At 46.6% G+C, this 13,188-nt stretch overlaps 1 protein-coding gene across 1 annotated transcript; it reads right to left on the reverse strand.

The window, feature by feature from the left end:
• Positions 1–7,750: 7,750 nt before the first annotated feature.
• Positions 7,751–13,166, reverse strand: POLR3D (RNA polymerase III subunit D). Its single transcript, XM_059178509.1, has 9 exons — positions 13,010–13,166; positions 12,626–12,795; positions 11,708–11,751; positions 10,938–11,089; positions 10,654–10,778; positions 10,298–10,466; positions 9,679–9,944; positions 8,702–8,854; positions 7,751–8,541 (listed from the first exon to the last, which is right to left on the reverse strand). Exons 2-9 carry the CDS (start codon positions 12,788–12,790, stop codon positions 8,419–8,421), a joined length of 1,197 nt encoding a protein of 398 aa, XP_059034492.1. The 5' UTR covers positions 12,791–12,795; positions 13,010–13,166; the 3' UTR covers positions 7,751–8,418.
• Positions 13,167–13,188: the final 22 nt, after the last annotated feature.

Genomic DNA, 13,188 nt, shown 5'->3' on the forward strand with positions numbered 1-13,188 from the left:
ATATTGTAACTGACTGACATTCTCTCTTAAATTTCTTTTAACCTATAGGGTCCTCCTGATTCTTCCTTTTTATCCCTTACGACTTGTTTGTTGAAGAAATGGAGTCATTTGTCCTGAGACACAATCAAGATTTTGCTTACTGGACTCTCATGGCTTATTTTAACATGTTTCTTGGATCCTATATTTCTCTGAAATTGGTACTTAGGGTCGAGTTGCCTAGTAGACATACAAAAAGAGATGGGAGAGTACAGCTGGATATAAGGCTGGAAGACAGGAGGGATCCAACTGGCAACAATAAATTGAAAGTCATGGGCATAGAGAGTTTAAAGCCAATTTCAGATGTGAAAGGAGAAAGCCGAGGGAACGAGAGGACATGAGAAACCCTCAAAGCAATTAGAGGTGCGGAGATGGGGCAGTACTGAGAAGGATGAGGAGCACATTCAATGTGAGGGGAGTGAGACCCTGAAGCCAAGAAAAGAAGGTACTTAAAGGAGTGCTCAACTGTGTCAAATGTGGTAACAGATTCTATCAAATAAGGATTGCTAATTTCTATTGTTTGGTCAAGACGTCACTGGTGACCTTGAGGAGAGCTCTTTGGAATGGGTTCAAGAAAGAATCAATGAGAATGTGGGGAGACATGTAAAGACAACTCTTTCAAGACATTTTACTGCCAAGGGAAGCAGAGGAAAAAGGCTTAACTGGAGATCAACACAACCTTGAAGGAAAATTTGTTGTTTTCAAGATGGATCAGTAAGAGCCTATTTGTATCCTGTGAAAATGATCTAATAGAGGGTGAAATTGGGGTATTGTGTAAGGGGGGTTGCTGGAGCAATATCCTTGGAATAGGAAGAGGGGATGGAATCTAGTGCCCCAGGTCTGGTCTCAGCGGGGAGCAAGACAGTCCATCCACAGTAACAGGAGGTGAGGCTGTGCACTGGGACACAGATAGAGACAGAGCCCTCAATGCCATAGAGGGACTGCGTGTTCTAAGTGCTTCTGCTTGCTTATTGCAATAAGAAACAGGGCTGTCAGCTAAGACTGAGAAATGGAGAGCTGTTGAAGGTTTGAGGACACAGGAGTAGTGGTTAGCTGGTACTCTCTGGGGAGTGAGGAAAATAAAAAGACTAAGAAAATATAGATTATTGGTCTTAAAGTGAGACCATCAGCTTGCCGGGTGTTTCTCCATCCAAGTTTAAGCTCTCAGAGGAAATGCAGAGTAAGCAGAGACTTAGATCTACCTAAGAGTGGGATTTTTTCCCCAATGAGTAAGACAGGAAAGAAGAGCAAGGGCACTGAGGGTGTATGCAAGGAAGTTGTTATAATGACCACGCATGATATCTACAGAGGCAATTGAGGGTTTGCTTCTGTAAGTGATGTGCCTTAGAAACTCCTCCCTGTCACAACTGGGACCAGCAATTCAGGTTTGTTTGTTTTTAAGTAGGCTCCACCCAGCATAGAGCCCAGTGCAGGGCTTGAACTCACAACCGTGGGATCAATACCTGAGCTGAGATCAAGAGTCAGTGCTTAACCGACTGAGCCATCCAGGTGCTCCTGTTCAGTTATTATTAAAGTAAGTTAAGCAGATGTGACAAAGTGTACTCGTTGTTCCACAATATCCTCTGTTTCCTTCTTCCATGATCATGAACTTTGACTCTTAGGAGGGTACATGCTCATTCAAAACAAAGACCATATTTCTCAGTCTCCTTCAAGGCCAGGGGTGACTATGTCTCTACTTTCTGGACAAAGATATATAATCATCAACATTATGAGACAGCTCCCAGGAAACTCCCTAAAAGGAGATATGATACACACTGTGTCCTTTAGCAAACGGGAGGGCTATGAACCTTTCATTTATCTGGCCACCTGGGGTAGGGATGCAATGACTAGAGCTCTGGTCTTGCACTTAGAACATGAGGATGAGGACCATACCCTAGACACTATAGGGAGATAAGCTGGAGAAACCCTAGGCCCTTGGCTCTTTGTGGCCCAGAGCTGCTATCCACACCAGTTCAGACTACATTTTAGAGATTTTACAGGAGAGAAATAAAATCCTATTTGTTTAAACCACTGTTTTTGGATGGCTCCATTTCTCATAGCTGAATCTAATATTAACTGATATTTTGGGGAACATTCCTAGTGAAAGAAATGTAGCTATTTTAAATATTTTAACTTGACACTTATTAATGGACATTCATCCACTGGTCTTTTTGTGTAGGGACGAGTCCTTCTCTTTGAGTAGGGTTCCACTAATTAGCATTCACAGAAACTACACATGCCCATGATGCACTGCTAAGATCACCAGTTTGGATTTCTCCAAAAGCAGAATGCAAAGGCAAAGTCTTAGGGAACTTGTGAAGCCATGTGAATGCGATACCCTGGATGTTTACAATTACTCCCATCTTTATGTCTTCCTTGCCTACACCTAATTCAACAGTATTTTTTATTGATTTGCTTTTATTAAGTCTTTCCACAGCATTTGCTTTGGTTTAGAAGAACTTTGTTTTAGCATTCGCTGTTCGTCAGTTTATATAGTATTTCATTACCTATTTACTTTATTTTCATCAGAAGTACTTTCTCTTAGCCCTCATATTTTATTAGTTTATGCAATGTTTAACTGAACTCCACAATTACAACAGCGAACACAACTGGCAGAAGCAAGCTGGGGAAAACATAACTGACTTTGCACATAACCCAACGAGGGAGCAGTGCATTCTTCCCAGCATCAACCCTCTCTGATGTTTGTTGGAGGGAAGAGAGAGAACATTAGTTACCTGTCCACTTGAGTATGGGTCAGATCTGCTACTCAGCCTCTTTTTACATTTATATAATTTAAAAGAATCTTGATGATACATTTAACTTTACAAGTGCAGGAGCAAGTCTTACACACTGTTGATGGGCATGTGAAGGGATTCTGGAGGACAGTATCTATCGAAGCCTTAAAAACATCATAGACCTGACTCGGCAAAGTCATTTTTAATAAAGAATCCTACCAAAATAATTGAGACATTTCTGAAAGAATTCCTATGATTATCTTGCCCTAGGAAAAGGCTTAAGAGCCACATGGAATATGGCTAGTTTTATGTACCGACTGTGCTTTCATTTGGGATATACTGTTTTGAAGGAATGAATCAGAGAGAACTGTAACTTTGGATTGGCACCAGGACATGGTCACAGAAAGTTTATATTAAAATTTTGGATCCTTAAGCCAACTGTGATGAATACAGCTTATGGGAGCTCAAGTGCCACCTGATTACTGGGGTTAGAAAGGGAATACCACCAAATAAATAATAAATAAAAATAAAACAAGTGAAAGAAAGGGAATACCACATTTCCCCAAATCTCTTGTGCTGGGGTTCTGGATGTGAATCAGTTTCCATCAATTGAGATGTGAAAGGTGGAAGGCAGGCCACCTTCCTACCATTGTAGCTGATTCCTGCCAAAGTTGTGGAGTCTGATTCTTTTTTCCCTCACACCCCACCTTAATATCAGCATAGCATACTGGCCCCACCTTTGAAGGAACTACCCAGAATCCATGCACTTCCTAAAACCTCCCCACTTTCCGCCCTGGTCCTCAGCACAACCAACCGTCACTAGGATGACTGTAGCAGCCTTCAGACATATCTCTGCTTCTACCTTTACCTTCTAAAACCCGGGTAACACTTGTGACAGTGAACCGTTTCACTTAGAAGACAGCCAAAGTCCGCTTGGTGGCCTAAAGACCAGCTGACCTGGACCACCCACCCCACACTTCCTTTGCTGCCCTGCGTTCTCCCTCCTGGTTTCAGCTCCAGCCAGCCTCCTTTGCTGCTCCTAATTCTGGCTGTCCTCACCTCCTACTGGTCCTGCCAGTTCACTTCCTCCAGTGACACTTCCTCAACTGTGATATGCTGAGCTACCTACCACCTGGAGACTCCTTCTCCCATTTCAAAAAATTCCCAAGTGCCTGTCACCTTCTAAATGCCATACAATTTATTTTTGTCTGTCCCTCCACTAAAATGAAAGTTCTGTCAGGACAGACATCTTCCACCTCTGTCACTGTGTCATTAAGCTGCAATGTGCCTAGCACCCAGGAGGCATTGTATGTGGGCTTTTTCCTTTCAGGTGTCCCAGGGTCCAGTCTTCAGCTCTGTGGTTCTCCAGAGGCAGCTGGAACTGTGGGGATTTGATCACTGGACTGCAGCTATGAGGTGTTCTGTAACTCAACAACTCCACAGCCAGATTCTCCACCCTCCCCACTAACAATATCGTAGCACCCCTGGTGGGAGTTCTCTGGTGTTTGGATTCCTGGAGGCTCAACCTATTACTCACTCCTCCAGCTTTCCAATGAGTCTATAAACACTTATTTTCCTGTATTAAATGCTTCTGCTTAGAATAACTGGAATGGCTTTTATTTTTCCACAGAACCCTGAAAATTACATGAGGTAGAGCTCTTAGACCAATGACCCAAAAAAATGACTGCATTTTTTTCTGACTGACTGGGTCTTAGATGTAAATGAGCCAAACAGAAGAAAGCCCCGCCTCTACCTCAGTCCTTGGGGAGTTCCATCAGTGACTGCTCCAACACAAGGGAACAAAAGAAACTCTTCAGAAGAGCTGAGTCAGAAGTTGGCCACACAGGGAGTTACTAGAGTTGGCATTCTCGCTCCATTTTTTTCAGAGGATACCCCTGAGATCCAGTCCTTCCAGTCCCTACCCTCTATTGGTAGAACTTTGGCAGCTGAACCATATCCAAGAGGAGCTGTAAACACCACATCTGTCACTAGCTAGAGCCATCTGAAGAGGGGAAATGCCACAACTGTGAATGTCCTGCATTAGGATGAGGGTAGCAGCACATGACCAACAGGCAGTGGATGTCATTTTTCACATAATACCTAAGAAATAAGCCTCCTTTCCTTTAAAGAGCCAAGTGTTTAGTGGTCAATTTAATTGGACCATGGAGGTAGGTCTAGGAGTAAAAGACCCTGTCTTTAATTCACTCAGCCAGTTCAGACAGATCTGAACTACAAGATGCTCATTAACAAAGAACTGTGTGTATTTTTAAGATAAAGCACATGATGAGACAACATAATATTTTTACCATTGGTTTAGAGTCTGAAAAAGAATATGTACTAAAATGTTAAACTGATGTATTTAGAAGAAAAGGTAATTGGGACATTCAAAAAACTCTACCTAGATATACCTCAACTCTTTGTCATTCCTACAAATAAAACTGTTTCAGATAACAGGTTGCCAAAGGCCCAGGGACAAACTGCTCCATCCATCTGCTTGGCAGCACCACATCTAAGGGTGGGAACGTGACCCAGCTCTGTCAAAGAGACACAGGGGCAAGTGTCTTTGGGCTTCTGAAGGATATTGCCAAGAGCACAATGAGGAGAAAGTTCCTTTACCACTGCCCACTTTGCTTCCTGCTGTGGCTTTGGACGTTCATTTGGAGAAATGATCCTAAGCTGTGGCAGCCGCTTTGCAACACGGAGGCTAGCAGAACAAATGGATCTAAGCAAATCTTGATGACATTTTGGCTGCCACCCAACCCCAGAGCCATTTATCTCTAGGCTTCTCGTTACATGTGATAACTACACATCCTGACTGCTTATGCCACCGTCGGCCTGGCTTCCTGTTATACTTATGCTGCTCAGACTCTACAGGGCCTCTCTTCTGTCTGGCACCAAATGAGTGAACTTTATGTTCACTCTAATTTAAAGATTTATTTATTTATTTATTTATTTGAGAGAGAGAGGGAGAGATCACAAGTAGGCAGAGAGGCAGGCACAGAGAGAGGTGGAAGCAGGCTCCCCGCTGAGCAGAGAGCCTGATGCGGGGCTCGATCCTAGGACACTGAGATCATAACCTGAGCCAAAGGCAGAGGCTTAACCCAGAGCCACCCAGGCACCCCTGTTCACTTTAATTTAAAAACAACCCTATTAAGCGGCTACTATTACCTCCTGTTTATAGAAAACAAATAAAACTGAACTTAGGGAGGCTAAGTAATTCTCCCCAAAGTTACTGGTAGAGTTGGATTCAAATCCAAGCCTGGCTTTAGAACCCACAGTGTCACTCTACTCACACAGTTAAAATATGGACACGTCTATAGTTCTCTTGTTTAGAATCGTAACAAAATGCCTACACACAGATGCAGGTAGTAATAAATTTGCATACATTTGCACTCACACATATAAATTTGGACTTTAGGATTTTTCCTCCCGTTATTTGCGTTTATATGCTGGTAGGAACGTATGCTTCAGAGGCCTGGTCAAGAAAGCAGACTTGTTTCAACTTTTTCCCACACTTTCACTGATGACATCCATTCTGTGTATCAGGGATACTGAGACAGGTCCTGGGACTCTGATGCATAATCATTAACAGTCAATTCCCAAGATACCTGAAATGGAGAAAGGGAAAGTGGTACATGCTCTTCCTCAAGCCTTCCTGGGAGAGCTGAAGATGGCAAAATACCAAGGGTTAACAAGGCAGGGCCTTTGAACTAGCCCAGAAAAACAGAAAGAACAGTGTTTCTGAACTGAAAAAACAGAAGAGAAACAGAGGACTGCAACAGAGGCCCAGTGGCAGGTTATCACCTCTCTAAAAGAAGAAAGCACCTGAGCCCAGAGAACAAAGCTCAGCCTTCAACCAAACAGAACTTCCATGGTTCATGTCTCCACAGAAGCCTTCTGTCCCTTACAAGAGACCAGACAATCCAACAGATAGAGCGCACGTAAGCTCTTAGCTACAGGAGGGGCAATGTTCAATTCCCCTCACAGCTGCTGGCTAGGCAGTTTGAGGGGCTCAACACAGGCAAACCACAGTTGTCATGAACAAAAATCAGACTCCATGGGACAGAAAGGTGAGACTAAAGGAAGGCATACCCATCTTAAATCTCCCAAGTCAGGAGGAGGCAGTCTTCTTGAGCCTGTGTGGTCCATCGCTGTTCCAGAGGTGGCTGGCTAAGCTCACAGCAAAGGGAGCTATGACATCAGTCACATGTCTAATGACCAGACACTGCTACAGGCAGCTTTCTCTAACCTTTAAGATGTCTCCCACCATCGAAGTAGGAAAAAAACCCCAGTCCCGTGGACAGGGGATGAGGAAGAAGCTGCTCCTCCATGAATGGCACACTGAAAGGATCAAGAACATGATGATTTGGTAAAAAGAACAAGGTCACAGACCCATTAACTTAAAGGCCAACAGGGATTGCGATGCAGACCTGGTGATGGCAGGACAGGAGGGACAGGGGCACCTCTCGAATTCAAAGCTTTTGAAGTGGGAGGCCATCTGTCAAGCATCAAAGAAGCCACTACGCAATAAATCCCTAATCGTTGTCTTCCCAAGGTTGTTTTTTAGCAGTATTTGAGAGTGCTTCTAATTCTGAGTGCTCACAGGGTTCTGTTGGGAAATATTTAAATGGAAGCCAAGAATACCGCTAGTCATTGCAGGGCTTGGGGGTGGGGGATGAGTCCTGGCAACCCCTGCCCCGCCAATGTCTCCCAAAGGCAAATGTAGGGTGCTGGAAGGAGTCTCTGAATTCACCTCCAGTAGAACCTGCAGCTAGCACCTCACTGCACTGAACAGGAGGCACTTAGCAAAGAGTGTTCAAGAGAAAATGGGCAGAGCTGCCTGAACCTGTATCTTCAGAGCTTCTGGGCCCAGGGGAATGGCACGTGCAGTCAGGAGGCAGGGAGAGAGCAGCTCTAGACACGTCTTCTGAGAGATTCCTGGAATCTCTATTTTGTTTGAAAACAGACTCAGGCAAAGGGAAGGGAAACTAACATTTATTGAGTGCCCACTGTGTTTATCTGGCCTTGTGCAAGGAGTTTTCACCTACAGCATTCCACTTCATCCTCACACCAACCCTGTGAGGTAGGTATTATCCTCATTTTTGTCCCATGAGGAATATGAGGCTCAGAGAGGTTAGTTTGTCCAAGGTCGCACAGCTAGTAACTGATGGAGCTGGGATTAAGCACTGAGTCCCAGACTCAAAAATTCTCTGCTCTCTCCAACAATGCTTCTTGGAAAAAAGAGAAGGGAGCAAAAGCAGCAACAGTCCTTACGCTTCCTACCCTGAGAACAAGCCAGTCAGCAAAAGGAGGAGCATGGACTTTCCCACAGACCCTCCCCTCTCTACCTGGGGAGGGTACAGTCACTCGAAGAGATAAGACATAAATATAAAAATAAATAGAAGGGACAAGTCCCCCAGCAGCGAGGATGTGCAGGATCCATGCTGTGGGAAGGCCACTGTGCCATTCACAGCTGCCGTGGGAGGGAGCCACGTGGGCTCTGTGGGGGAAACTGGGACAATGGCTGCCAAAGGCTGGAGTGGGTGGGCTCAACAGGCCCCTTCTGGGTCGCACAGATTTGAGAACAAAACGTCTGGAGCAGGCAACAGCCGTGGGCACAGTCACCATCATCCTCCATCTGCTCATTTTACCGGTGTTTGTGATCCAAGAGGGACTCAAAATCGGGGGAACATACAAGTTTGTGCTTTATGTGTCCCAGGACCGTCATCTCACCAGTCCGACTGTCTCCAAGGCCCACGGATACGAGCTCCTGCAAATCAACAGAGACAGCGATGAGAACCGAAGCTACATGGCCTGTTACTCAGTCCTGATTTTCATGCGATAACCCCGAGAATGCTTCTCCCTTGGTGGACCCCTCAACACTCCTTACCTCTTAAGGAGCCCCTACTACTACCCTTACGGGCTCTCACCTGCAGAAAGGAACAGGCGGTTCCCATTGTCACGTCTAGAGTCACCTTGCCCAGGAGGAGCTGCACCTTTCCTGACTTGCGGATGAGCAGCTTGCCAACCTGACCCTCTGTCAGGTCAGCCAGGGTACACACATTCTCTGCCAGCCTGGCTTCCTGCGGAGAGAATCAGAAGACGGAAACAGGGTAAGGAGCTGTTTCCTCCATCCTCTATGAATGACACCTTTTCCAAAGGAAAGCATCAGCAGCAGAGGTTAGAATGAGCTCCTCCAGAGGACCTTTCCCCAGGGCTCCCTGCCATTGGCTGAATGACAAAACGCAAAGCAAACAGATCAACAAATGGACAAAATACTGGTAACTGCTCCGGTGGAGGGATGGTACATGAGCATTTATGTTCTCTCATCCACGTATGTTCAAAATATTTCATTATAAAAAATAAACACGCGGGGTGCCTAGTTGGCTCAGTGGGTTAAGCCTCTGCCTTTGGCTCAGGTCATGATCCCGGGGTCCTGGGATCGAGCTCTCTCTGCCTGCCTCTCTGCCTACTTGTGATCTCTGTCAAATAAATAAATAAAATCTTTTTTTTTTTTTTTTAAGATTTTATTTATTTGTCAGAGAGAGGGAGAGAGAGCGAGCACAGGCAGACAGAATGGCAGGCAGAGGCAGAGGGAGAAGCAGGCTCCCTGCGGAGCAAGGAGCCTGATGTGGGACTTGATCCCAGGACGCTGGGATCATGACCTGAGCCAAAGGCAGCTGCTTAACCAACTGAGCCACCCAGGCGTCCCATAAATAAAATCTTAAAAAAAATTAAAAAAAAGTAAACACAGACATGATAGGGGTTGAAATACAAAGCCCCAAGTCCCTTGTGGGTAGAGAGAACAACATTTTGGCTTTGGTGGTACACCTCTGCTTCCCCAAGAGCTCACTGTTTCCCTTCCTGATGCCCCTGGCATTTTCACAGAGCTCACTCCCGTGCATACCCGGTCTTTCTCCTGCTTTATAACCACCATCTGGCCATCCTCGCTCTGCACCTCTGTCTTGATAGGCTTGATGTCCTGAGTAGGTGGCTGGCCAGGGAGCGTGTCTGGTAGCTGAAGGAATAGCAGCTCTTCTTCCTGGGTGAGGCTCAGCTCCCTGAGCAGCTCTGCCACAGATACGTCCTTTGGGAGGCCCGGGGTCTTTCTGGCTGTCCTGGGAGGAGCCTTGATCTTGGCCTCCTCCTCCTCATCTCGGGGCTCCTCTTTCACTGCCAAAGGTAACACAAATGGAAGGGTTATGAAGTGGCCATCTCATTGTACTCTTCCCTTCATCCCCCTCTGCTTCACTGTCACTCAGCCACGAAGTGGGAGGGAATCACTAGTTATGAAGGATCCAGGAGTTGTGTGGCTTATTTAAAAAGGAGCATCTGAGGCTAGGCCCACAGATCCATGTCAGCATGAACCTTCTGAGAGTGAGAATTCAATGTCCCTGTTCAGGTCATGTATTTTATAGCCAGAATGGGAGAGGACCTGCTTATGAATCTGGGAGGCTCATTCTGGGAGTGGAGTCCTGGGGGGCAGCCACAGGGAAGGAGAGGAAACATTAATGTACACAGAGTACCTTTCACAACAGGTACATCCACCTCCATGTCCTCTTCCTTGGGGCCAGCAAGCCAAGGTTTAACATCTGGCTCTTCATTCTCTTCCTTAAAAAGCCACCCTGAGTGGGCCAGCGGCAGCTGCACAGGCATGTTTCGAGTGTCATTCCTCAGCCCAGGGTCATCGATGAACTACCAGGGAAGAGTCAGGAGGTCACATGGTCTGGCAAGCATGCACACATACCTGGACTGAAGACCACCACAGCCTCTTCTGACTGAAGATTCTTGCTGTTCACAGGCTTCCAGGATATCAGAGAGCTCTTATTCCCCCAAGCCCGGTTCCCCAGAAGCCCATTCCTCCTGGCCAAGTGGTACCTACATCATCCTTCTCCAGCATGCGCAGGATCTGTTTCGTTTCTTCATCTGTCTCCCTCTTTTCTTTTTTGATGTTGATGATATGAGAAGGTCCCATGTCTGACACATCCACTGTCTTATCCCAGTTCCCTGTGGGAAATCATTCAGTTCACCAGAGGTACGGAAGAGGCCAACAGCAAGGAAAACTGAACTGGAAGCAGGGGACTTATACTGCCCTTGCCCTTCTCTTGGGCAGTCTGGACTGAAATCCACTGATTCCTTCCTCCCGGAACCCCAGAAGCTCTGTACCCTTTTTCTTCATCATTTCAGCTGGACCCTGCTCAAAGATGGAATGGGACTGGATCACTTCTGGACGGCCCCGGCCCCGTCCATGCCCTTCTCGCTGTCGGTCTCTATCCCTGTCACGCTTCTCCTTCTTGATGGTTACTTCTTCCTTGGGCCTGGAAAACAGAATGGAGTTAGGGAAACCACTCACTCACTCTACCTCAGAGAACTGGTCTTACTCTACCACACGACTCTACTCCACCTGAGTGGAGAATTAATGAGCTGTAGCAGAAGAAGCAGAATTAGACCCTAAGTCTAGCACCTTTTCTATTTCCTTGATGGGGCAGTGTCCCTTCAGTTTGCTTTACATTTTACCTTCTTGCTTAAGAATATGCATTAGAACTACAACTCAAAAACTGAATTATAGACTGCCCCAAAATGTGGACTTTTTAGTACTGCTTGAAAGCAAGAAGGTTGTAATACAAAAGAATGTAAGTGAAAACCTGACCCATTTTTTTGTCTAAACTAGTGCCTCTCAACTCTAGCTGTAAAAGATAATCATTCTGTTTCATTGCATAAAAGTAAAATCCACTATTTCTAGAGACGGACTTCCAGGCCATCAGTATTTTTTTGAACTTGCACATTAGAATCACCTGGAAACCAGGGTCCAAAAATCACTAGTGAAAAAAATTAATACACAAATTTAGATTTCTGAGACACATCCCTAATTATTTCCCAGAAGACCCAAAATCAGAGCAATAAGGGGAAAGTTTTTAGAAGGCCCAGCTACTTACTCTTCCTTGATTTTCCGACTGATGATATTTGGGGTGAAGGTTTTCTGAAAATAAAATACGGGAGTCACTGATTTGGTAAGTTCTGATCCCAAAGTAGAGAGAAAAATGAACATTCTCAAAGGTCATTCTACCTTCCCCATGGTTGTCAATGATTTAAAGAGACAGACGTGTACGTAAGAGGGACAAACACCCTGTCTGGATAGCTGTGGGCTTACAGAACAGGGCACCAAAACCTATTCAAGGTAGCAGCCTCAGCTCTGCTCTCTCCAAGGAGAGCCCTGAAGACTTTGAAAACTTATTTGTCTAATCTCACTTCCAGTCATCAAATTGCTATAGAAACCATAAGGTATCATAGGGAAGAGCACTAGCAGCAAGGTTCAATTAGGAAGTCAGTCGGCCAGCACTCCCAGACTGCCACCAGCATTTCCAAAGGCAAACAAGTCTTTGAAAACTGGCTGCTTTATGCTTCTATTACAGCGCCCACCCTAGGGGGTGGGATAAATTTCAGGGCTATACTTACATCTACAATCATAAACACAACAGAAAAGGACACAGAGCCTCCAATGTCCTGCCTAGGATTCATTGCCTGCTGGCCTTCATGGGTTTCTTAAAAGTGTCCAAAACACATTAAAAAAAAAAAAAAAAAGGTAAATAAGCCCTGCTCAAGTTGCTTGGGAAATAATTAGGATTCTCTGCCCTTCAGCCATCTCTGAGAACCAGGTCAGCATCCCGCACCCAGTATCTGGACCTGAAGGTAGGCAAACTCCCTAGAATGTGTCAGCAGAAGTCTGGGGGCGAGTTTCGTTAGGCCCAATTCCAAGCCTGGCACACGGTAGGCCCTACGTGAACATCAGCTGAACCCCAGGGTCCCGGAATTCAAGGTAGCAGGGTTTCTTTAGAAAGGTGCCATCGGGGTACCTTCTTGACTCCTCCAAGGGTGAGGTCCCTGGAGCGGATGGAGGGAAGGCGACCTGGAGTGAGTGGAGGCGCCGGTCGCCGCCCGATAAGCCCCCGTCCCCCCGAGAGGAGGGGGCGGGGACCTCCCGGAGCACTCGGCTCGCCCGCAGCGTTTCCTTGCGACATTTTGCCTGGGAGAAAGGAAGGAAAGGGGCAACAGTCACTCGAGGGGGCGGATACACGGACCCTGGGCGGAACCCCACCCACGTGGCCTCTCGCCCCCCCAGTCAGTGCGTCCCTCCTTTCCACGTGGCAAGACTCCCCGGACCACCCAGTCAGAGCCCTTGGCTCGCTCTCAGCCCAGGCCCCAGGCCAGGCACGAGGCAGAGACGCACCCCTGCGTACCCGGGATGTGGCTCCACACCACGCGCGTCCCGACTTCACCTCCTTCGCGGCCCGCAGAACGCCCGGGGTCTCTGCGCCCGGCGGAAGTCTGCGTGGCAGAGCCCGAGCGCCGCCATCTTGCCGCGGGGCGGAAGTGAGGTCGGTGGGCGGAGCCGGGCCACAGTATTTATCCGGCGGCG

Source organism: Mustela lutreola, chromosome 1 (genome assembly GCF_030435805.1).
Source record: "Mustela lutreola isolate mMusLut2 chromosome 1, mMusLut2.pri, whole genome shotgun sequence".
Lineage (NCBI taxonomy): Eukaryota > Metazoa > Chordata > Mammalia > Carnivora > Mustelidae > Mustela > Mustela lutreola.

Bases quoted from the DNA above. Each gene is read 5' to 3' on its own strand.
- POLR3D (XM_059178509.1), bottom strand. From the start codon at position 12,790: ATGTCGCAAGGAAACGCTGCGGGCGAGCCGAGTGCTCCGGGAGGTCCC. The intron at 10,779-10,937 runs GTACAGAGCTTC...GATTTCCCACAG, and splicing joins TGAAATGATGAAGAAAAAGG to GGAACTGGGATAAGACAGTG. The intron at 8,855-9,678 runs GTATGCACGGGA...TTCTCTCCGCAG, and splicing joins TAAAGCAGGAGAAAGACCGG to GAAGCCAGGCTGGCAGAGAA.